At 38.0% G+C, this 25706-nt stretch overlaps 1 protein-coding gene across 1 annotated transcript in view; it reads right to left on the bottom strand.

Moving 5' to 3' along the window:
- Positions 1-851: 851 nt before the first annotated feature.
- Positions 852-25706, bottom strand: part of LOC131225909 (uncharacterized) — a 50471-nt gene continuing 25616 nt past the window's right edge. Inside the window, exons 3-4 of the mRNA XM_058221519.1 lie at positions 16125-16178; positions 852-1009 (exon numbers count right to left, since the gene is read on the bottom strand). Of these exons, the coding sequence (XP_058077502.1) occupies positions 883-1009; positions 16125-16178 (181 nt within the window). The 3' untranslated portion in view covers positions 852-882. The remainder of the gene's footprint in view (positions 1010-16124; positions 16179-25706) is intronic.

Below are 25706 nucleotides of genomic sequence, written 5' to 3' on the forward strand. Positions count from 1 at the left end.
ACTACGCCTAGTGTGGATCCATATGCCTGACTTAGGCATCGGAGGGTCCTCGGCCCTAACTAGTGCCCCCAATGTATTTTCTTGTTCTCCAATAAATTGCAGGTGCTTAGCAACTCCTAGGAGATGAGGCAGGATCAACCAGATTTAGGCATCAACAATATTCATGCAACTGGTCACTTAACATGCGGCATGTGTACATGCCTCTCTAGTTAAACCATCTAGAACCGGGGACTCCCTCTATATGGGTCTTGGCTAAAATCACATCTAAATGATTACCCTAATTAATAGTTAGGACGTGGCTATTGTGGACCTCCTTTATAATGACATGGTAGGGTTTTCCAAGTGTGCTCCTTTGGAAGGGACACTAATTAGGTACAGCATTTGTACACTATCAAAAAAATAGGTAAAGGCTACGGATAAAATCCGTAGCTATAGACCTATGGCTACGGTTTTAGTCCGTAGCTAGTCCGTAACACGACCGTCGTCGTAGGTGCCGTAACAATAGGTCTGGAACCTATGGCTACGGATTTAATCTGTAGCTATAGGTTAAACTGCTACAGATATAATCCGTAGTAATTATATCTGTAGCGGAAACTTCAAACAGCTACGGATATTATTTGTAACTGAAAGTCCGTAGCAATATGCCAAGATTGAAAAGGCTACACCTGTCTGATTAGTGGCTACGGTCAATATCTGTAGCTATATTGTACACTGAAAAATTAAATCCTTTGTTTATTCAATTACCACCTGTATAATCATTCATTCATTCAATTACAATCATTCATTCACTTAATTACAATCCTTCATTCAATCAATTACATCATTCATTTATTCAAATACAATCCTTCATTTAATCAATTACAATTACAATCCTTCATTCAATCAATTACAATTACAATCAATTACAGTTACAATTACAATAATGCTGAAAATACAAATCTTTGGCTTCATTAGAGAAATGTGCTCGACTTCACCCTGAAATTTCAACAGCTTTGTATATTCCATCATCCTACAAACAGTCATGTCATTCATAAATTAGAATGCCCATTGGGGAAAAGAAAGACTGTGAAAGAAGTGCATCATGTATAACCACTTTTTTTTTTCTTAATGAATTAAAAAAAACTTAAAGAGGAATGAAATTGACACAAAAGAAATGGTCTCACCATATGTTATAGGTTTTGGTTTAGGTTTAGGTTAAGGTTAGGCTATAGGTTATAATTAAGTTTAGGTTATAGGTTACGGTTTAGGTTATAGGTTTTGGTTTAGGTTTAGGTTATAGGTTTAGGTTTAGGTTATAGGTTATAGCTTTTGGGAATTTGATTATAGGTTAAGGTTTAGGTTTAGGAAATCGGCTTCGGGTTCGGGATCGGGTTTAGGTTTAGATTTTCAAGTTTAGGTTTAGGTTAAGGAGTTGAGATTAGGATTAGGTGTAGGTTTGGGTTTAAGGATTTGAGAATACATTTAGGTTTTAAGTTTAGGTTTAAGTTAAAGGTTTAGGGAAAGGTTATAAGTTTAGGTTAGGTTTAAGTTTAGGTTTAAGTTTAGGTAATAGGTTATAGCTTTAGGGAATTGAGAATGGGTTATGGTTTAGGTTTAGTAAATCGGGTTCAGGTTCGGGATTGAGTTTAAGTTTGGGTTTTCAAGTTTAGGTTTAGGTTTAGGTTAGGGAGTTGAGATTAGGATTAGGTGTAGGTTTAGGTTTAGAGAATTGAGTTTAGGTTATAGGTTTAGGCAGAGGTTAGGTTTAGGTTATAGGTTTTGGAATTTGGGAATAGTTTTAGGTTATAAGTATAGGTTTAGGTTAGGTTATAGGTTAAGGTTTAGGGATTTGAATTTAGGTTATAGGATTAGGTTACGGTTTAGGTTTAGGTTATAGGTTTTGGGATTTAAGAATGGGTTCGGGTTTAGGTTATAGGTTTTGGTTTTGGTTTAGGTTATAGGTTTTGGGATTTGAGAATGGGTTCGGGTTTAGGTTATAGGTTTTGCTTTTGGTTTAGGTTATAGGTTTTGATTTAGGTTATAGATTATAGGTTTATGTTAAGGTTTAGGTTTATGTTATAGGTTTTGGGATTTGAGAATGAGTTCAAGTTTAGGTTATAGGTTTTGGTTTTGGTTTAGGTTATAGGTTATAGGTTTTGGGATTTGAGAATGGGTTCAGGCTTAGGTTATAGGTTTTGGTTTTGGTTTAGGTTATAGGTTTTGGTTTAAGTGATAGGTTATAGGTTTAAGTTAAGGTTTAGGTTTAGGTTATAAGTTTTGGGATTTGAGAATGGGTTCGGATTTAGGTTATAGGTTTTGGTTTTGGTTTAGGTTATAGGTTTTGAGATTTGAGAATGGGTTTGGGTTTAGGTTATAAGTTTTGGTTTTGGTTTATGTTTAGGCTATAGGTTTTTGGATTTGAGAATGGGTTATGGTTTAGGTTTAGGAAATCGGGTTCAGGTTCGGGATTGGGTTTAAGTTTGGGTTTTCAAGTTTAGGTTTAGGTTTAGGTTAGGGAGTTGAGATTAGGATTAGGTGTAGGTTTAGCTTTAGGGAATTGAGTTTAGGTTATAGGTTTAGGGAAAGGTTAGGTTTAGGTTATAGGTTTTGGTATTTGGGAATAGTTTTAGGTTATAAGTATAGGTTTAGGTTAGGTTCTAGGTTAAGGTTTAGGGATTTGAGTTTAGGCCATAGGTTTACGTTTAGGTCTAGGTTTAGGGATTTGAGTTTAGGTTATAGGTTTAGGTTTAGGTTTTAGGTTTAGGTTTAGGTTTAGGTTTGGGTTTTGGAATTTGAGAATGGGTTCGGGTTTAGGTTATAGGTTTTGGTTTCGGTTTAGGTTATAGGTTTTGGGATTTGATAATGGGTTCGGGTTTAGGTTATAGGTTATAGGTTTTGGTTTTGGTTTAGGTTATAGGTTTTGATTTAGGTTATAAGTTAACGGTTTAGGTTAAGGTTTAGGTTTAAGTTATAGGTTTTTTGGATTTGAGAATGGGTTCGGGTTTAGGCTATAGGTTTTGGTTTTGGTTTAGGTTATAAGTTTTGGTTTAGGTTATAAGTTTTAGGTTTAGGTTATAGGTTATAGGATTTGAGACTGTGTTCGGGTTTAGGATATAGGTTTTGGTTTTGGTTTGGGTTATATGTTTTGATTTAGGTTATAGGTTTAGGTTTTAGGTTTTGGTTTTGGTTTTGATTTAGGTTATAGGTTATAGGTTTAGGTTAAGGTTTAGGGAAAGGTAATAGGTTTTGATTTATGTTATAGGTTATAGATTTAGGTTTAGATTTTAGTTTTGATTTAGGTTATAGGTTATAGGTTTAGGTTAACGTTTAGGTTTAGGTTAAGGTTTTGGTTATAGGTTTAGGGAAAGGTAATAGGTTTTGATTTAGGTTATAGGTTATAGGTTTAGGTTTTACGTTTTGGTTTTGGTTTTGATTTAGGTTATAGGTTATAGGTTTAGGTTAAGGTTTAGGTTTAAGTTTAGGTTTAGGTTATAGGTTTTGGGATTTGAGAATGGGTTCGGATTTAGGTTATAGGTTTTGGTTATAGGTTATAGGTTATAGGTTTTGGTGATAGGTTATAGGTTTAGGTTAAGGTTTAGGTTTAGGTTATAGGTTTTGGGATTTGAGAATGGGTTCGGGCTTAGGTTATAGGTTTTGGTTTTGGTTTAGGTTATAGGTTTCGGTTTAGGTGATAGGTTATAGGTTTAGGTTTTGGGATTTGAGAATAGGTTCGGGTTTAGGTTATAGGTTTTGGTTTTGGTTTAAGTTATAGGTTTTGGGATTTGGGAATGGGTTCGGTTTTAGGTTATAGGTTTTGCTTTTGGTTTAGGTTATTGGTTTTGATTTAGGTTATAGGTTATAGGTTTATGTTAAGGTTTAGGTTTAGGTTATAGGTTTTGGGATTTGAGAATGAGTTCAAGTTTAGGTTATAGGTTTTAGTTTTGGTTTAGGTTATACGTTTTGGTTTAGGTTATAGGTTTTGGGATTTGAGAATGGGTTCGGGCTTAGGTTATAGGTTTTGGTTTTGGTTTTGGTTATAGGTTTTGGTTTAGGTGATAGGTTATAGGTTTAGGTTAAGGTTTAGGTTTAGGTTATAGGTTTTGGGATTTGAGAATGGGTTCGGGTTTAGGTTATAGGTTTTGGTTTTGGTTTAGGTTATAGGTTTTGAGATTTGAAAATGGGTTTGGGTTTAGGTTATAAGTTTTGATTTTGGTTTAGGTTTAGGTTATAGGTTTTTGGATTTGAGAATGGGTTATGGTTTAGGTTTAGGAAATCGGGTTCAGGTTCGGGATTGGGTTTAAGTTTGGGTTTTCAAGTTTAGGTTTAGGTTTAGGTTAGGGAGTTGAGATTAGGATTAGGTATAGGTTTAGCTTTAGGGAATTGAGTTTAGGTTATAGGTTTAGGGAAAGGTTAGGTTTAGGTTATATGTTTTGGTATTTGGGAATAGTTTTAGGTTATAAGTATAGGTTTAGGTTAGGTTATAGGTTAAGGTTTAGGGTTTTGAGTTTAGGCTATAGGTTTAGGTTTAGGTCTAGGTTTAGGGATTTGAGTTTAGGTTATAGGTTTAGGTTTAGGTTTCGGTTTGGGTTTTGGGATTTGAGAGTGGGTTCGGGTTTAGGTTATAGGTTTTGGTTTTGGATTAAGTTATAGGTTTTGGGATTTGATAATGGGTTCAGGTTTAGGTTATAGGTTATAGGTTTTGGTTTTGGTTTAGGTTATAGGTTTTGATTTAGGTTATAGGTTAACAGTTTAGGTTATAGGTTTTTTGGATTTGAGAATGGGTTCGGGTTTAGGCTATAGGTTTTAGTTTTAGTTTAGGTTATAGGTTTTGGTTTAGGTTATAGGTTATAGGTTATAGGATTTGAGACTGTGTTCGGGTTTAGGATATAGGTTTTGGTTTTGGTTTTGGTTATATGTTTTGATTTAGGTTATAGGTTTAAGTTTTAGGTTTTGATTTTGGTTTTGATTTAGGTTATAGGTTATAGGTTTAGGTTAAGGTTTAGGAAAAGGTAATAGGTTTTGATTTATGTTATAAGTTATAGGTTTAGGTTTAGGTTTTAGTTTTGATTTAGGTTATAGGTTATAGGTTTAGGTTAAGGTTTAGGTTTAGGTTAAGGTTTAGGTAATAGGTTTTGATTTAAGTTATAGGTTATAGGTTTAGGTTTTAGGTTTTGGTTTTGGTTTTGATTTAGGTTATAGGTTATAGGTTTAGGTTAAGGTTTAGGTTTAAGTTTAGGTTTAGGTTATAAGTTTTGGGATTTGAGAATGGGTTCGGGTTTAGGTTATAGGTTTTGGTTATAGGTTATAGGTTATAGGTTTTAGTGATAAGTTATAGGTTTAGGTTAAGGTTTAGGTTTAGGTTATAGGTTTTGGGATTTGAGAATGGGTTCGGGCTTAGGTTATATGTTTTGGTTTTGGTTTTGGTTATAGGTTTTGGTTTAGGTTATAAGTTATAGGTTTAGATTAAGGTTTAGGTTTAGGTTATAGGTTTTGGGATTTGAGAATGGATTCGGGTTTAGGTTATAGGTTTTGGTTTTGGTTTAGGTTATAGGTTTTGGTATTTGAGAATGGGTTTGGGTATAGGTTATAAGTTTTGGTTTTGGTTTAGGTTTAAGTTATAGGTTTTTGGATTTGAGAATGGGTTATGGTTTAGGTTTAGGAAATCGGGTTCAGGTTCGGCATTGGGTTTAAGTTTGGGTTTTCAAGTTTAGGTTTAGGTTTAGGTTAGGGAGTTGAGATTAGGATTAGGTGTAGGTTTAGCTTTAGGGAATTAAGTTTAGGTTATAGGTTTAGGGAAAGGTTAGGTTTAAGTTATAGGTTTTGAGATTTGGGAATAGTTTTAGGTTATAAGTATAGATTTAGATTAGGTTATAGGTTAAGGTTTAGGGATTTGAGTTTAGGCTATAGGTTTAGGTTTAGGTCTAGGTTTAGGGATTTGAGTTTAGGTTATAGGTTTAGGTTTAGGTTTTAGGTTTAGGTTTAGGTTTACGTTTGGGTTTTGGGATTTAAGAATGGGTTCGGGTTTAGGTTATAGGTTTTGGTTTTGGTTTAAGTTATAGGTTTTGGGATTTGATAATGGGTTTGGGTTTAGGTTATAGGTTATAGGTTTTGGTTATAGGTTTTGATTTAGGTTATAGGTTAACGGTTTATGTTAAGGTTTTAGTTTTGGTTTAGGTTATAGGTTTTGATTTAGGTTATAGGTTAACGGTTTATGTTAAGGTTTAGGTTTAGGTTATAGGTTTTTTGAATTTGAGAATGGGTTCGGGTTTAGGCTATAGGTTTTGGTTTTGGTTGAGGTTATAGGTTTTGGTTTAGGTTATAGGTTTTAGGTTTAGGTTATAGGTTATAAGATTTGAGACTGTGTTCGGGTTTAGGATATAGGTTTTGGTTTTGGTTTTGGTTATATGTTTTGATTTAAGTTATAGGTTATAGGTTTAGGTTTTAGGTTTTGGTTTTGGTTTTGATTTAGGTTATAGGTTATAGGTTTAGGTTAAGGTTTAGGGGAAGGTAATAGGTTTTGATTTATGTTATATGTAAGACCCGTGTCCTAATCCGTACTGTTCCGTTAGCTTCCGCGGTCCTTCCGGTCAAATTCCGGCAACCTTCGCACCGTATTCGGTATTTGCGCACGATCCTAAGCCAGGTCCCGCGCACCGACGTCGGCTTGGTCCGAAAGTTATATCATAGCGACCGCGTCGTCGCGGCTGCGAGACCCAGGCAAGAAGATGCCGATCAGCGTTTATTCCGAAGAAACACCGCGCGTTGCGGATTTCGAGGGAATCTCTACAATTAGTCCCATCAATCAACCATTAAAGCATCCCATACCTCAAGTACAACAACCCATCACCACCTTTTACAAAAGTCCACCATTCTTTCCACCTCACCACTCCTCTTTTCCAAATTTCAACAACAACCATACACCTTTTCACAAATTTCAACCCAAACCATCCCCCATCACTCCATCACCCATCTCTTTCTCTCTCTCTCCCTCCCTTTACAACTATCTCTCTTATTCTTTTTTTCAAAAAAAAATCCAAATCCAAGAGAGAGCACCATGAGTCCCCCATGGTGAGAAAACTTCATATGTGAGGTCCACCTTTCCCACCCCTTCATCTCTCATCTCAACCATCCATTTCCCATCTTCCTCCATCAAAGGGTAGTACAAGGAGCTAAGGAAGCCAAGGGAGCAAGAAGATCAAGCGGTGGGTGTTTGGATAGGATAGTTTTGATGTTTTTAAGATGGGCCAAGTGAGGCCAACCGATCAATGGTTTGGATCTCGCTTTGGACCCTAAGGTGTGGCCGATGGCCCACTTGGATCATCATGATCATTCCATGATGGGGCCATTCTCCATGGACCCCATCATGATGTTTATTTTCTTGTATGTTTAGGGTCGTCTAGACCGTTTAATTTGGTGGAGAAGGGATCTCCACCGTTGGATTTAATTTTTAATGGGCCACATAAAATGGGACCCACTTGATGTATGATTTGGTGCAAGGGAGGGCCCATAGTGCCGGGGTCCCTCCATCACACGGTCTCACTCTCTATCTCTCTCCCTTTTTATTTTTAATTGTTTTATTTTTATTTTTATTTTTATTTTTATGAGGTTATGTGTGGCCCACTTGAATGGACCCCACCATAGGGTATGTATTCCATCCAACTCACCTACGAGTGGGGCCCACCTTGTGTGTAGTATACACACCATCCTCCATGAGGTGGCCCACATAAGCAAGGCCCACCTCTAGTATATTTGGAGAGAGTCCAGCGTCCAGGGACGCTGGACGTTTCATGGAAACGGTAAAAAAAAAAAAAAAGGGGAATTTGCTTGGTTTGGGGATGGCCCACTTGTGTAGGCTCCACCTTGATGCATGTATTAAATCCACACCATCCACTCCCTTCCCAAGCTCTTTTTAGCCGTTGACCTGAAAGATGGGATCCATCAGACTTTCAGGCGGGCCATACCGTAGCAAATGATGGTCTTTACCATTAAAACTTTCCCTATTGGTTTTATGCATCGAAACAGGTCCAATATTGGGCTCGTTTAACTTGTCTAGGGCCATGGAAGGCCATTGGATGGAGTGGATGGCTTGGATATGGACCCCACCTGCAAAACCCATCAAAAAACAGAAATCAAAAAAAAAAAAAAAGGCTCGTGTCGAGCTAGGTGAGGCCCACGGCTGCAGCCGTGGCCCCACGTTGATGTTTACATGTCATCTAACCCGTTCATGGCCCACTCTCTGAAGTGGGCCCATCTCAAAACAGCCTGATCCAAGACTCGGGTGGCCCACACCGTGTGAAAGCAGTGGAATTGAACATTTACCTTTGAAACCCTTTGTGGGTCCAGAAGTTTTGGATCACGGTGAAATTTATTTTCACCCTTCATCTAGGCACTGGACCTTATCAACGGTCCTGGATGGGATATAAACACTATGGTGGGCCCCACATGGAGCCCACATTGATGTATGTGTTCATTCCCACCGTCCGCCCGGACGGTGGACGTGGAGCCACAGCCACTGTGATGTGTGTGATCAAAGGTGGGCCCACTGTGATGAGTGTGTGGGCCCACTGTGATGTGTGCGTGTGTGTGTGTGTTTATATATATATATATATATATATATATATATATATATAAAATATTATATTTCATATAATATTATATGTATTATGTATATATATATTATATACTATATATTTATTATATACTATATTATATGTATATTTTTTTTAGGCCCGTGATTGAGGCCCACCTCAGTACTTATGGCCCATGATTGAGGCCCACTTTGATGTATTATGGGCCCATGGGTCAAGGCCCATTTGAGGTATTAAGGGCCCATGGTTTAAGGCCCATTAAGACATATTGGGGCCTATGGGTTGAGGCCCATTTGATGTACATTTGGGGCCCATTGGTGTGGCCCATTTGATACACATAAGGCCCATAAGATTAGGCCCATTTGATACGTTCTAAAGCCCACAGTTTATAGTCCATTGCAATGCACATAAGGCCCATTGGTGCGGCCCAGTGATGTGGCCCACTTGATGAATACAAGGCCCATATGATATGGCCCATTTGACGTATTTAAGGCCTAATGGGACGTGCCTAAGGTCCATTGCAATGTACGATCCCAGCATGATTTATGTAATGATGTTTACGTCAGGGCTATGCCTTGGGAGCAATGGTGGTTTGACGTCCACATTGCAAGTATAGTGTGGTTAAATGTCCGCATTATGACATTCCCTAAGGCCCATTGTTAGGCTCGTGCGTGTTATGTGTAGGCCGTCTAGGCCCACCTTCGTTATGTACATCATCCATCCTATATAGCATGTTTAATTTCATGATTCATGATCATATGCATCATACGTATGCTTGATATGAGAAAGGAGATCATAGCATATGCCTTTGGGCGGATTGTTTATGGGATAGGCAGTGTTGCCCTACATGAGCGCACGATACGCGCAGGATTCCTCTGTATGAGTGGATAGTGTGATTCATGCATTTACATTGTGTGATATTGTTACGCCCTAGCGACATCGGGGCCATAGCCTCCACGGACGCATCGTGGTTGGCGGGATTGGATAGAAAATCTTGTCTACATGGGGTGCGATAGATATCCCAGGTGAAAGTCCCTAAACCCTTATGGTACCGGAGGTTGCTCCAACGTCTGGGACCGAGTGGATGCATGAGCGCCGAGTGCCGATGGAGGCCGCGTTTTCCACCGTGTCGTGGTCGGTTGGAAGGGGGTGCGGCCTTACCTACAGGTAGGGGGCAATGCTAGGCCGAGTTTGACCACTCGAGGAATGAGTCCGCTATTGACGAGCCGAGCCTGATATTGGTAGGCGGATAGTGAGGTCTTTTCCACTCACCTTATTACGCGCGATGGGGCGGCAATCTGGCTTGGAGTGTACTAGACCCCGGTGATATTTCAGATTTGAGCCGTATTGACATGTGGACTTAGATGAGGATTTGTATGCTTGACTTTGCATTGCATGGCCTTGGTATGGCCGACATCATTCTTTGCACCGCATGGCCTTGGTACGGCTAATGGGATTCTTAGCATTCATCAGCATGTTCCGCATTACTCTGATACTGCATGACTACATTATCACCTTGAGCATACACTTTCACCACCCTCTAAGCTTTCTATAAGCTTATGCACCGTGCAGGTGACGTTGCAGCGCTGAGGCTTGGACGCGTGGCTGATCTTCTTTTGGAGTTTTGGTCTATCTTCATTGTATTTCCCTTATGCTCATTGTACTTGGAAAGTTTTTTATTATAGTGGAAATGTGATGGAGTTTTTGGTTGTTGTTTGTGGGTTATGCCTTTGGTTATGCTTATTACGAATCAAACTGATGTACAAAATCCTCCTTGTAGCATCCCAGGATCGGAACCTGGCGAATGGGCGCTGGGAGCCGAGAATGGGGTTCTACGGAGGCTGTCGGCGCCGGATTCGGCGATCGGGAATTTTGTGAGCCCGGTCTCCGAGTTTGGGGCGTGACATTATACGTTATAGGTTTAGGTTTAGGTTTTAGTTTTGATTTAGGTTATAGGTTATAGGTTTAGGTTAAGGTTAAGGTTTAGGTTATAGGTTTAGGGAAAGGTAATAGGTTTTGATTTAAGTTATAGGTTATAGGTTTAGGTTTTAGGTTTTGGTTTTGGTTTTGATTTAGGTTATAGGTTGTAGGTTTAGGTTAAGGTTTTGGTTTAAGTTTAGGTTTAGGTTATAGGTTTTGGGATTTGAGAATGGGTTTGGGTTTAGGTTATAGGTTTTGGTTATAGGTTATAGGTTATAGGTTTTAGTGATAGGTTATAGGTTTAGGTTAAGGTTTAGGTTTAGGTTATAGGTTTTGGGATTTGAGAATGGATTCAGGTTTAGGTTATAGGTTTTGGTTTTGGTTTAGGTTATAGGTTTTGGGATTTGAGAATGGGTTTGGGTTTAGGTTATAAGTTTTGGTTTAGGTTTAGGTTTAGGTTATAGGTTTTTGGATTTGAAAATGGGTTATGGTTTAGGTTTAGGAAATCGGGTTTAGGTTCGGGATTGGGTTTAAGTTTGGATTTTCAAGTTTAGGTTTAGGTTTAGGTTAGGGAGTTGAGATTAGGATTATGTGTAGGTTTAGCTTTAGGGAATTGAGTTTAGGTTATAGGTTTAGGGAAAGGTTAGGTTTAGATTATAGGTTTTGGGATTTGGGAGTAGTTTTAGGTTATAAGTATGGGTTTAAGTTAGGTTATAGGTTAAGGTTTAGGGATTTGAGTTTAGGCTATAGGTTTATGTTTAGGTCTAGGTTTAGGTTTAGGGAATTGAGTTTAGGTTATAGGTTTAGGGAAAGGTTAGGTTTAGGTTATTGTAAGTGCTATAGTTTATATCCCTGTTTGTTGTCAAATTTGTAGTGCCAAAATCACTATTATACTCTGTTATATATAACTTGCATAAGTGAAGCTCTCTCAAGGATCAACATACATGTATAAGCTAAGCTCACATCAAGCAACGCTCTCAAGTACAAGACTCAAGATCTTGAATGAAAGAACTGATCACAAGACAAGACTCTTGAATGCAAGAACTGCTCACAAGACTCAAGCTGAACTCAAGACTCAAGCTGAAACTCAAGCCACTTTCATGATTGAGCTACTTCAAGGTTTAGTCTACATCAAGACTTCAAGGCTCATTCTTCATGGTCTCTTGTTTCAATGTCCATACTTCATGATTGAGGTTTGTTTGACCATAGGATGACCTTAGAAGTAGGTCATTTAGGATACATAAGCCGAATGTTATTTTTCATGTGATTGGTTTTCTTAGTCCTGCTTGACTAGTCTAGACTTGCTTGACAGTTAAGAAAATCCTCGATGTAAGTTTGTTACAAATTAGGATAAAATCATAGCCTTGACTAATCAGGAATCTGTTCGTAGGTTAGAGTGTTTAGCATCTTGAGGTCGTAGAATCTACGACTCGAAGTCCAAAGATATTGGGACTACGACGAAGGAAACCTACGACTTCGTAGGTGACCTACGACCGATCGTAGGAGGGCTACGACCGATCGTAGAACGGTTTATCCCGCCTAATCTTTCAAATATATGGCTTAGACTAGTCGAAGAGCACTCTAGATCACACGATCTTCTCACCTATAAATAGTGCGAATCTCGGAAGAAATCATCGATTTAATTATAGTATTCAAGCCAATCTTCGTCGAACTTGAGAGATAATTTTGTGCTCCATTTAAGCTAAGTGTGCTTATTTAATATCTTCTTTCCTTAGCTTTATTTTAATTGATTTTGTTTCTGCTATTCCAATCTGATTTGAAAAGAGGAATTGTTATTCCCTTTCTTTGGAATCAAAATCAATTAAGGCCCTGTTTGGTTTAATTTAAAATCTATTAGAACTAGAACCATTGTAATCGAGTATTGGACATTGAACTTGGACATTCAATCATCTACTTTGATTTGGTTCTACCGGGCTGCTACAACGAAGAAGATATTCAGGTATTTTACATATTGTAAATTCCTTTCTATTATTTTGGTTTCTTTCAAGATTTGCCAGAAAAATCTTGTTATATTGGTTATCTGAGGAAAGCCAGGAAAACTCAGAAGTGGGGGTTTTTTAATTGTGTAAGCCCACATACAAAGACACAATTGTAAGGGTTTTGGGTGAACCTGGGAAAACCTATCTTTAGTGAACGCTAATATCCCCTGTGTGAGGATATTAGGAGTGGAGTAGCTTTTTGTGTGGCTGTTGGATAACAGTTGGTGAACACACAGGCGAACCACTATAAATCCTTTGAGTTGTGGTTGATTGATTTATTCTTCTAATTTTTATTCTTTTTGTGGGATGTATGTATGGTGGTGAATGTTGTAATTATTTCAAGCTTTGTGAGAATGTTGTAATAGCTTAGAATTTACTTTCTGCTATTCCTTTATAAGCTTGATTTTCAATTTCATTTTGAAAGTTGTTCCAGCAAGGTTGCCCTGCCATTTTTATGGTGTATGGCTAGAACAATACATCTTTAATTACAAGTTATTTCAATTCAGTTCATATTTGTTTTTGTATTCCTCTTCGATTTGAGACTTGATACAAAGACCTTTCTAGAAATAAGGTTGTCCTACCATAAACTCTGTTTTTGGTGTAAGGTTGTCCTTAGAATAACGTTTGTATCAACCTCTCAAGATCTGAATTTTGAGGTTGTTTTTCTTTCCTGCATTATTATTTAATTTGGCTATCATTTTCTTTATTATTCCGCTGTTATAAGTTTTTATTTGGCATTGTCCTATTCACCCCCCCTCTAGGACATATAGCTTGGCCTTTTCAGTTATAGGTTTTGGGATTTGAGAATAGTTTTAGGTTATAAGTATAGGTTTAGGTTAGGTTGTAAGTTAAGGTTTGGGGATTTGAGTTTAGGTTATAGATTAGGTTTAGGTTTAGGTTTAGGGATTTGAGTTTAGGTTATAGGTTTAGGTTTAGGTTTTAGGTTTAGGGACTTGAGAATGGGTTCGGGTTTAGGTTATAGGTTTTGGTTTTGGTTTTGGTTATAGGTTTTGGGATTTGATAATGGGTTTGGGTTTAGGTTATAGGTTTTGGTTTTGGTTTAGGTTATAGGTTTTGATTTAAGTTATAGGTTAACGGTTTAGGTTAAGGTTTAGGTTTAGGTTATAGGTTTTTTTATTTGAGAATGGATTCGGTTTAGGCTATAGGTTTTAGCTTTGGTTTAGGTTATAGGTTTTGGTTTAGGTTATAGGTTTTAGGTTTAGGTTTAGATTTAGGTTTAGGTTATAGGATTTGAGAATGGGTTCGGGTTTAGGATATAGGTTTTTGTTTTGGTTTAAGTTATATGTTTTGATTTAGGTTATAGTCTATAGGTTTAGGTTTTAGGTTGTGGTTTTGGTTTTGATTTAGGTTATAGGTTATAGGTTTAGGTTAAGGTTTAGGGAAAGGTAATAGGTTTTGATTTAGGTTATAGGTTATAGGTTTAGATTAAGGTTTAGGTTTAAGTTTAGGTTTAGGTTATAGGTTTTGGGATTTGAGAATGGGTTCGGGTTTAGGTTATAGGTTATAGGTTTTGGTGATAGGTTATAGGTTTAGGTTAAGGTTTAGGTTTAGGTTATAGGTTTTGGGATTTGAGAATGGGTTCGGGTTTAGGTTATAGGTTTTGGTTTTGGTTTAGGTTATAGGTTTGGGATTTGAGAATGGGTTCGGGTTTAGGTTATAAGTTTTGGTTTTGGTTTAAGTTTAGATTATAGGTTTTTGGATTTGAGAATGGGTTATGGTTTAGGTTTAGGAAATCGGGTTCAGGTTCGGGATTGGGTTTAAGTTTGGGTTTTCAAGTTTAGGTTTAGGTTTAGGTTAGGGAGTTAACATTAGAATTAGGTGTAGGTTTAGCTTTAGGAAATTGAGTTTAGGTTATAGGTTTAGGGAAAGGTTAGGTTTAAGTTATAGGTTTTGGGATTTGGGAATAGTTTTAGGTTATAAGTATACGTTTAGGTTAGGTTATAGGTTAAGGTTTAGGAATTTTTATTTAGGCTATAGGTTTAGGTTTAGGTCTATGGTTTAGGTTTAGGGAATTGAGTTTAGGTTATAGGTTTAGGGAAAGGTTAGGTTTAGGTTATAGGTTATAGGATTTGAGAATGTCTTTGGGTTTAGGATATAGGTTTTGGTTATATGTTTTGATTTAGGTTATAGGTTATAGGTTTTGGTTTTGGTTTTGATTTAGGTTATAGGTTATAGGTTTAGGGAAAGGTAATAGATTTTGATTTAGGTTATAGGTATTGGTTTTAGGTTTAGGTTTTGGTTTTGATTTAGGTTATAGGTTATAGGTTTAGGTTAAGGTTTAGGTTTAGGTTTAGGTTTAGGTTAAAGGTTTTGGGATTTGAGAATGGGTTCGGGTTTAGGTTATAGGTTTTGGTTTTGGTTTAGGTTATAGGTTTTGGGATTTGAAAATGGGTTCGGGTTTAGGTTATAAGTTTTGGTTTTGGTTTTGGTTTAGGTTATAGGTTTTTTGATTTGAGAATGGGTTATGGTTTAGGTTTAGGAAATTGGGTTCAGGTTCGGGATTGGGTTTAAGTTTGGGTTTTCAAGTTTAGGTTAGGGAGTTGAGATTAGGATTAGGTGTAGGTTTAGGTTTAGAGAATTGAGTTTAGCTTATAGGTTTAGGGAAAGGTTAGGTTTAGGTTATAGGTTTTGGGATTTGGGAATAGTTTTATGTTATAAGTATAGGTTTAGGTTAGGTTATAGGTTAAGGTTTAGGGATTTGAGAACGGGTTCGGGTTTAGGTTATAGGTTTTGGTTATAGGTTTTGGGATTTGATAATAGGTTCGGGTTTAGGTTATAGGTTTTGGTTTTGGTTTAGGTTTAGGTTATAGGTAAACGGTTTAGGTTAAGGTTTAGGTTTAGGTTATAGGTTTTTAGATTTGAGAATGGGTTCGGGTTTAGGCTATAGGTTTTGGTTTTGGTTTAGACTATAGGTTTTGGTTTAGGTCATAGGTTTTAGGTTTAGGTTATAGGTTATAAGATTTGAGAATGTGTTCGGGTTTAGGATTTAGGATATAGGTTTTGGTTTAGGTTAAGGGTATGGTCCCTGCAAATACAAATATAAACACGGCCATCAGGTACAAATGGCCAGGCCCTTCCAATGCTGTCCATAAAAAATGTACAGCATCATGGTCATAATAACGGTTCCCTCCTTCCAGGAACCCCCGCTCATCCAAATAGCTCCGACGCATATCCGGGACTGCTCCATTAATTTCGAGCAAATACATAAACACGGCCTGTCCAAATGATCAGGCCCCTTCAATGTTGTCCATAGGAAATTGACAGCTTCATCATGGTTATAACAGCGGTTCCCACCTTCCAGGGACCCCTGCTCATCCGGATAGATCCGACGCACCTCCGGGTCTGCGTCATTAATTTCGAGCAAATTTAATGGAGCAAATACATAACCCCTTGGCCCCAAATACTTACTTTATAAAAGAAAATTTATCCTGTTTTCTCAAATTTTTCATTTCGATCTTTTTTGGCCCAAATCCATGTCAATGCATGAGAATCATGCATAAACATAGATTTTAAGCAAAATACATAAGGAAAATTACAACACAGATATCATGCACACGATATCACATAATGTGTTGTTTAATGAATTACACATGTGCATTCTTGACAAGGGACGTACCGGATGCTTGAATCTGAAATATGCAGCTCCAACCCTCCCACATGCAACATCCACCTGAAAGAATACGCATAACCGTCATGCTTGAGTAATCAATACAGGAATGTACAAGTAAAACCATAAAACCAGAGATACTGCATTTTCAGGATCTCCTTCATAGTTGACTATTCATTCTAAAGCCCTTCTCCCTCCTCCTTTACCCGGGCTTGGGACCGGCAATGCAAGGAGTTGCATTGGCGGAGTTAAAAAATGGCTTAGGCTTCACACTACGTGAAAAATGGAAAAAAATGACGGATTTAGAGACGGTTCTGGACCGTCTCTAAAATTGCTTGGTTTAAAGACGCTTTAGAGACGGCCGTAAACCGTCTCTAAACTTTTAGACGGCCCTTGACCGTCTTTATTATTGTCTTGAAAATTTGAACGTCCACAAATCATTTAAGACAGTCGAAAACCGTCGTTAACTGCAGATAAAAGACGGCCATTGACCGTCTGGAATGAGAGACGGTCCCTGAACGTCTTATATGCCGGAATTTGAGACGGTCAAAGACCGTCTCTATTAGAGACGGTCATTGGCCATCTCTTACTGGTAATTTGAGACTGTCAAGGACCATCTCAATTAGAGACGGTCGTTGGCCGTCTTTTCCTGTAATTTGAGACTGTCAAAAATAGTCTGTATTAGGGACGGTTCCTAGCTGTCTCTGTTTGAGACTGTCAAGGACCGTCTCTATTAGAGACGGTCATTGACCGTCTTGTATTGGTAATCTGAGACTGTCATGGACCGTCTCAATTATAGACGGTCAACGGCCGTCTTTTACTAGTTTTGTAACGCAGTCAAAAATAACCTGCATTAGGGACGGTCCTTAGTAGTCCCCATTTGAGACTGTCAATGACTGTCTCTATTAGAGACAGTCCTTAGCCGTCTTATTGTGGTTATTTGAGACTGTCAAAGACCGTCTGCATTAGACTAATGCTCAAGTCAAACATTAAAAACAAAAAAAATTATGAATTTTGAAAAAAAAAAAAAAAGTTAAAAAGCTTAGAAAAATAACTAACAATGTTTAAGAAAAAAATTTAGATTTTGAAATAAAAATTAAGAACTTTTAATAAAGTTGATAATTTTGAAAAAAAAAATTCGACAAGAAAATGATATTTTGAAAAAGAAAAATTTAAAAATTAAACAAAATTGTAAAAAAATTGTCAAATTGTAAAAAAATATATTTAAAAAAAAAAGAAAACTAGATTTTATATTTTGAAAAGAAAAATTAAAAAGTTGTATAACAAAAGTGATATTTAAAAAATGATATTTTGAAAAAGAAAATTTTAAAAATTAAACAAAATTGTGAACAAATTGACAAATTGTAAAAATATATATATATATTTTTAAAAAGAAAACTAGATTTTGTATTTTGAAAAGAAAAATTAAAAAGTTATATAACAAAAATGATATTTAAAAAATGATATTTTGAAAAAGAGAATTTAAAAAATTAAACAAAATTGTGAAAAAATTGACAAATTGTAAAAATATATATATTTTAAAAAAGAAAACTAGATTTTGTATTTTGACAAGAAAAATTAAAAGGTTATATAACAAAAGTGATATTGAAAAAATGATATTTTGAAAAAGAAAATTTAAAAAATTAAACAAAATTATGAAAAAATTGACAAATTATAAATTCTATATATATATATATATATATATATATATATATATATATATATATATATATATATATATACACTAAAAATCCGCGAACCAGTTCGTACGTACTACGTACGAACTTTTTGGAGAACTCATCCTACGTGATGTGGATCCAAAATCTGAACCGTTCATGTGAAGCAGCACCTTGTGAAACCCCTCGGGCCCAAGTTTTACTTTGATCTAAAACTTTGTTGGCCCATGAAAAATACAAATAGTTTCCTCCCTTGATTTGCATTTCTCTTTGCTATGGCCCACCAGAATTTTAGATCAGGGTGAAAATTTGTCACATGAGGTTTCATGGGATTCCGCATCACATGGACCGTTCAGATTAGACACCCATGTCACGTGTGCAAAGGTGCGCATGTGCGTAGGTGCGCAGGGGAGCATGACTCTCTCTCTCTCTCTCTCTCTCTCTCTCTCTATATATATATATATATATATATATATATATTAAAAAAGAAAACTAGATTTTGTATTTTGAAAAGAAAAATTAAAAAGTTATATAACAAGATTTCGATAAAAAAATGATATTTTGAAAAAGAAAATTTAAAAAATTAAACGAAATTGTGAAAAAATTGACAAATCGTAAAAAAAAATATATTTTTTTAAAAAAAAGAAAACTAGATTTTGTATTTTGACAACAAAAATTAAAAAGTTATATAACAAAAGTAAGATTAAAAAATGATATTTTGAAAAAAAAAGAAGAAATTAAACAAAATTGTGAAAAAATTGAAAAAATGTAAAAAAATATATTTTTTAAAAAAGAAAACTAGATTTTGTATTTTGACAAGAAAAATTGAATAAAAAAAAGGATCTATACCAAATTGAATGAATGTGGCCTACAATACACAGGGTGGGATTAAAACATGTAAACGTGAAAAGAAAAAAGAAAAAGAAGAAGAAGAAGAGTGTTAACTCGAGGTTAAAAAAAATTATACACGTTTAAGAAAGAGGAGTGCAAATCAAAGTTCCTCAATACCTTGGTAAAAAAGAAAATAGTCTAAATTCAACGGTAATATCAGATGGTTGAGATTATCCAATCATTGTGATATTAAAATAAGTGTTCTACCCAACATAATAGATGTGCCCTTCAACACAAGTGCAGACCAAAGGAGATTGAAGCATATAGATGTTTAAAAAACGAATAGTACAACTCAATGTTCCTCAGGATAGTTAAAAAGAAAATGGTCCAAATTAATCCAACGGCAATTTCAGACAGTTAAGATCATCCAATCAATGTGACCTTTGGAGAGGTACAGGTATGCCAGGTGTTGCCAACATTAAGAATTGGTACCAAATGCATACATTAGTATAGGCCATTCTCATGTTATCATTTTTCGGCTATTAACTCGTCTCCAAAGCAATGAGATGTAAACTTGCACAGCTTAGATATAGTTTAAGCTGCTTGTTAATTAAAAAGGAATTGAAATATAGTTTAAGCCAAATGGAATCTCAAAGGAAAAAAAGAAAAAAAAAAGACGACAGACATCCATCCAATCATACCAAGTCCACCAATCAGATTTTGTATTTTGACAAGAAAAATTAAAAAGTTATATAACAAAAGTGAGATTTAAAAAATGATATTTTGAAAAATAAATTTTAAAAAATTAAACAAAATTGTGAAAAAATTGATAAATTGTAAAAAATATATATATTTTTAAAAAAGGAAACTAAATTTTGTAAAAAAAAAATGTTAAATTTATTTATAATAAAAATGATATTTAGTTAAAAGAGTAAAAAAATATATACATTTTGAAAAAAAAAATTGTTAAATTTATTTGTGAAAAATAAAATTACTAAATTATTAGGCACATCCACTAATTGAACCTTTAATCGTTTTTGGACAATGTAATCAGTTCAAATTGAAGAGTAAATAACTTCAGATGTTTAAATCAAATTTCACTGAAATTGTTGGTCAATCTTGTATGCCCAATATCTTTCTCATATATATATATGTAGCCTGATTGAGGTGAGTAACTAGTCAAATTGAGAATTAATTAGTAAAATAGAGTGAATGAACTAGACATGTAAAATGGGCCAAATATTCTGGTTAAAATTGTGACCCAACTTATAACTGACCTTGTGAGAACCTAAGAATTGATGTTAGTAAGTTTTGTGGGCCTCATCATGATGTGTGTCGAACATCAACATCGTGGATTTGATGTGTCCCATTTATAGTTATGAGATATCTCAAAAATCATCGGTAAACGAAACTCGAGTGGGCCATACCATTTAAAACTATGTGAAGACATCCTAAAAAATATAAAAGCACTTGGTGGGGCCCACATGAGTTTTGGATGCGGTTGAAACTTGGTCTGACCCCTCATCCAAGTGGGACACACATAATGAGTGGGTTGGATATGTGAATCACATTTAGGCAGGCCCAATATATGATTATGAATGTTTTAAGGAAACCTTTCTCCACTACATTTAAGTGAATTACTCGTTACCTTTATCAGAGTAAACTCTGTGGGGTTCACCGTTATTTATTTATTTTATCCACTCCATTCATCCATGTTAACAGATAATTTGAGGTCTAAAGAACAAACAGGAAGCATATCCAAAGCTCAAGTTGACCACACCACAGGAAATAGTGTGATTGAACCTCTACCATTTAAAATTTCTTGGCGGCTATAGATGTTTTGGATCAAGCTGATGTTTGTGTTTTCTATTCATTTATATATTTTTGATATTATGAACAACCTTTAACTGTTTTTGGACAATCTGATCAGTCCAAACATGAAAAGTAAATAACTTCAGAAGTTTAAATCAAAATTCACTCAAATTGTTGATCAATCTTATTTGCCCAATATCTTTCTCATACGAAATATGATCGAGGCGAGTAATCATTTTTGGATGTTGGTTGGTGCTCTATGGGTCCCACCATGATGTATGTGTTTCATCCATGCTGTCCATCCATTTTTATAAATTATATTAGGGCCAAATATTAAAAATGAAAGGGATATAAATCTCAGGTTGTGAGACCCGACCCGAGTTCGCTTGTGTGCATGTGTGTGTGTGAGTATGCATTTTGTTCTTTTTGGTCCCGCGGTCCTACCGGTTAAATTTCGGCAACCCGCGACCTTTAGGTAGCGTTTGCGGTCATCCTTGAGTCTGGTCACTTTGACCCGACTCGGATCGGCCCGAGACCTATGCTATCTCGTTCGTATCGTCGTTGCGATTCCAGCGACGCATCTTGTGCATTCATCCGATTTATAGATCAAAAGTTGTGAGCATTTCATCATGTGGCCCACTTTTTGTACAAAAGCATATGGACCACTCTCAGGCACAAGTTCCCATGCACACCACCCACACACACTACAATTCCCATGGAATAAACACTACCCATCCTAAACACTACCCACACCTAACCTACCCTAGCAAGCATTATTTGTATCACCATAGGTCATGATTTCTTTCTCTAACCAAGGAGGGAGAGCAATGATGACTCTCCTACAACCTTCCCTTCCTCTCTCTCCTCCTTCATTCTCTCATTTTCTTCTTCCATGGTAGAATTTTCAGCCCTCCCTCTCCCAATTTCCAGCAACTTCCCCTTCCTTTCTTCCTCCATCTAGCCACCACAAACTCATCTTGACCATTGAACCTTTAAGCTTGGAGCTTGGAGTACCTAGTGTTGGTGGTAGCTTGAAGATTCAAGGTGGGTGATTATAATTGTTGATTTTCTTTTTTACCCTTTGATCTTATTTTTCTTTCTAGATGGATCATATGGGACCCACCAATCCATGGTGGGGATCCCATTTGATCCCATGGATGTGGTCCTTTGGCCCATCCTACATGCATGTCATGATCCATGATGGGGCCATTCTCCATGGACCCCATCATGATGTATTTAATGATCCACTCCATCTTAAGGTCATCTAGACCCTAAGGATCATGTTGGGATGGCATTCCAACCATCCATAGCAATTATATATCATGCATGTAGTGATTTTATGTTGCATGTACAATCAATGTAGTTGTATGGGTATGATTCACTCTTGGGAGGGCCCACTAGTGGCGGGGCCCTACCCCCATGGCCGGATTACTCTATTTCCTTCTTCTCCCTTCTCTGATGTATGGATGATAGTGTGTGTGTGGCCCATTTATAGTGGGCCTTGGATGTCCCAAAATAAGTAAAAATAAAAATCCAGCAAGGTAGGATGCTCTTATCACCTAACTCCATGATCATCGGACACCTTAATCAATGCATGCAAGTGTCCTAGTTCTAGTATGTGATCTGGACTTATGTGGGGCCCACTGAGGAAGGCCACACAACCTTTTTATGGCTGAGATTATTGAGATATAGGCTGATGTGTCCAGCCATGTATTGCTGTCCAAAAACCTGGACTGTTGCATGGATTGTCATGTTCAATCTTTGGCATGGATTTTTGGATCATGATTGTCATTATTTTCTTTGTAAGTATGGGGTGTAATGAGAAGGTGTGGACCCCACCATGAGGTGTGATGGGTCATACCTCAGATGGTCCATGATATGGTACCCAAAAAGGAGGCCCATAGGGGTGGGCGGTCCACCTTGTTGGGCTGTCCAACCCACATGTATGGAGGGAAAACATACACTTCAGCTTGGTTTCTCTAGAGGATGGGCCACTTTTATGGACCCCACCTTACTTTATTTTATGAAGAAAATACTAAACCTCTATTTTCCCCCTCTTGGATGAAGGTTGGGCCCACCTTATTGGGTAAATAATGCATGGACAGCAACATCTCTTCCTCGACAGATTGAAATTCCTAATTTAATTAAAATATTTATGAGTATCCAAAAATCATAAAATTTTGCAGATAGGTGGTTCCCTTATGTTAAGACCCACCTACAAAATTTTTGGGCCAATGGACACCTGTACACACCATGGCGGTGGCTGGACTGGCCCATTACAATACGGTGCCCAGATCAGTCCAATTTTTAGGACAGATTGATTTCTTTAAATAAATTAAAATATTTATATATGTCTAAAAATTCTGAAATTTTGTAGAGATATGTTCCACCCATTATAAGACCCACTTACCAAATTTCAGGGCCAATGGACCTCTGTGTACACCGTGGCAAGGGCCGGACTGGCCCACCACGTTGGGACGTCCAGGTCAGTCCGATTTTCTGGACAGTCTATTTTATTTAAATAAATTAAAATATTTCTAAGTGTCTAAAAACCTTAAAATTTTGTGGGGGTGTGGGTTACCTATGGAAGTATCACTCTGTAAAATTTTAGACCCAAAATACATTTGAGTTGCCCGTGGTATGGCTGGAAGTGGTCTGCTAGGCAGGGACGCCCAGGCTGGGGCATCTAGCCTGCTTCGTGGGCCCACCTTGATGTGTTGAATGTCCCACCACCCATCCATGTAGGTTCCTTAGGGGATTGATCATAATTGCCCCCTTTTTATTTAATTAGAACACATTAGGTGGATTTTTAGGCCAGATACCCCAGGCCCATAGGGCTGCCTACACATGGGACATCCCTGCCTTAGGCTACTGCTAGGCTTGCATTCTAACAGTCTGGCCCATTTCATATATGTATTGTATATCCTCTCTCATCTGGTGGGGCCCACAGTAATGTGTGTGAGCTATCCAGAATTAATTATACTAAGAAATACTTCTAATGCTGAACTCCAACCAACCCAGAAATTTGGGTGGGCTGGAATTTGGCATTGAGCCCAATAACTGTTGCCTATAGATGTTCTTTGGGGCAATATGGCCCACTAGATTTGAGGAGGATTTATGTCAGTATCTTATCATCTTAATTTTATTTTTTTTGGGCTTAATTAGTGTATGATTAAAGGCCCATCCCAAATAGGATTCTTCTTGGGCTAGTCTCTTAGTTAAGTATGAGCCTTATAACCTTGGTTGGGCTGAAACTTTTGATAGGCCCATTGAACCCTTGGGTCCTATATTTAGCATGTCATTGTAATGGGCCTTATGGGCCAAATACTCAAGTAGTTGGGCCCTTGTTTTCCCACTATAAATCCATACTTGGGCCGAGATGTGAGGCCCAACTTACATGTGTTAAAAATTTAAGAATTTCCCATATGTTGGGATAATGGGCTGCCCATTAGGCCCACCACAATGAATGAACCTATGACCCTTATGGTTGGGCCCTAACCTTGCTTAAGGGCCCACCAGGTTGCCTTTGTTTTTGGGCTTAGTGTATGGCCCACTAGGCCATGGGTTGATTGTGCCTTGGACCTTTCTTTGCATATGTAGTAGGCTACCTTTTGGGACCCAGTTAAGGTTAGATGTCCTCCTTGGTGGCCCTAAGGTAGGCCCATAGAGGCCCTTATAGGTGGTTAAAGGCCCACCTTAGGCCTGGCTAGGACTGTTCCTCCTTAGGATTTTGACTCTCTTAGTTTGTGGGTCATCCCAAAGTACTGGGCTCCCACTAGAGGACTTCTCTTCTTCTTAGAATACCTGTCGATGTGCCTAGATCTTGACCCTCCTTGGGACAGACGATTTCATATTCCTTAGGTAGCACACTTACATCGTTGCAACCCATATGCATCATCTGTATGAATTGATTGCATTGTATAGTGGTCATTCAGGGATGGAGTTTCTCCCCTTTTACACATTGAGTGCCTGAAACTTGTGCATGATCTATGTGTGCGACTCATGCATTGGCATCGCATTTCATGAGGATACTGCCCTTGCTTCATCAGGGCCTTGCCTCCACAGGGACATTTGTGGATGGCCGCATGTGTGGACACCGAAAATATTACTTGAGCATACTGGGTGCGTAGGATGCCCATGGGTGAGATTCCCAAAACTTGGGAGGAGTTCGTGGTCCGTTTCGACCAGAAGTTCTTCCCTGAGTAGGTTCAGATCCAACGGGCGATCGAGTTTGAGACCCTAGTACAGGGTGATATGACCGTATCTCAGTATGAGGCCCGTTTCTTGGCCTTATCTAGATTTGCTCCTCATCTCACCAGCAATGAGAAGATGAGGGCTCGTCATTTTGTGACTGGTTTACGTCCTGCCCTTCGCAGTCGTGTGGTAGGGCATTGTTTAGAGACGTTTGACCAGGTCGTTCATCGGGCACTGGTTTATGAGGAGGACTGGGCTATGACCCAGAGGTCGAGAGAGCAGAGTTTCGGTGGAGATCGGAAGAGGAGGGCACCAGCCAGCAGCTCCAGGCAGCTCCGTCAGCAGAGGAGGAGGGGCAGATCAGGATTTCGGCAACCCGCGGTTCAGTTAGTAGCTTCTTCATCATCATCAGCACCGCCAGCCGCTTCATCTTCCGGCCCTTTTCTGGTGTATGCTTCGGCTGTGGACAGGTCGGACATCGGAGGCGTGATTGCCCTCTCCCCATTCAGCAGCAGAGGCCACCGCAGTTGCCTCCTCCTCGTCCTCCTCAGCAGCAGCAGAGAGCTCAGCTTCCACCATCCGCTCCTAGGGCTCCTCCTCAACAGCAGAGGCCGTCAGGCAGCGACAGCGGCGAAGAGCAGCAGCCGCAGCACCAGCAGAGGGGATATCCATATGCTCGATCCCTCGGTCCAGTGTGTATTATAGCCCATCAGGCAAAGACTCAGGACCCTCAGTCTTCCGGGTTGCTTCCCCTACCAGCTTAGGGCCGCTTTTATTCTGCGCAGCAGGTGCCAGGCCAGGACCCGCAGTCATCGACCGGTGGAGTTGTCGAGGGTATTCTTCTTGTCTCTTCCTGCATTGCTCATGTTTTATTTGATTCTGGTGCCTCCCATTCTTTTATGGATGAGCAGTTTTGTCGATTGACCGGTATTCCATCGGAGTCCATGTCTGAGACTTTGACCGTTTCGACTCCCATGGAGAAGTCTATTATGTTGACCCGTCGCTGTCTTTCTTGCCCGGTGTTAGTAGGCGAGATATTCCTTCCTGCCGATCTGTTCGTGATGCCGATGTCAGGTTT

This window comes from Magnolia sinica, chromosome 14, assembly GCF_029962835.1.
Source record: "Magnolia sinica isolate HGM2019 chromosome 14, MsV1, whole genome shotgun sequence".
NCBI classification, from domain to species: domain Eukaryota; kingdom Viridiplantae; phylum Streptophyta; class Magnoliopsida; order Magnoliales; family Magnoliaceae; genus Magnolia; species Magnolia sinica.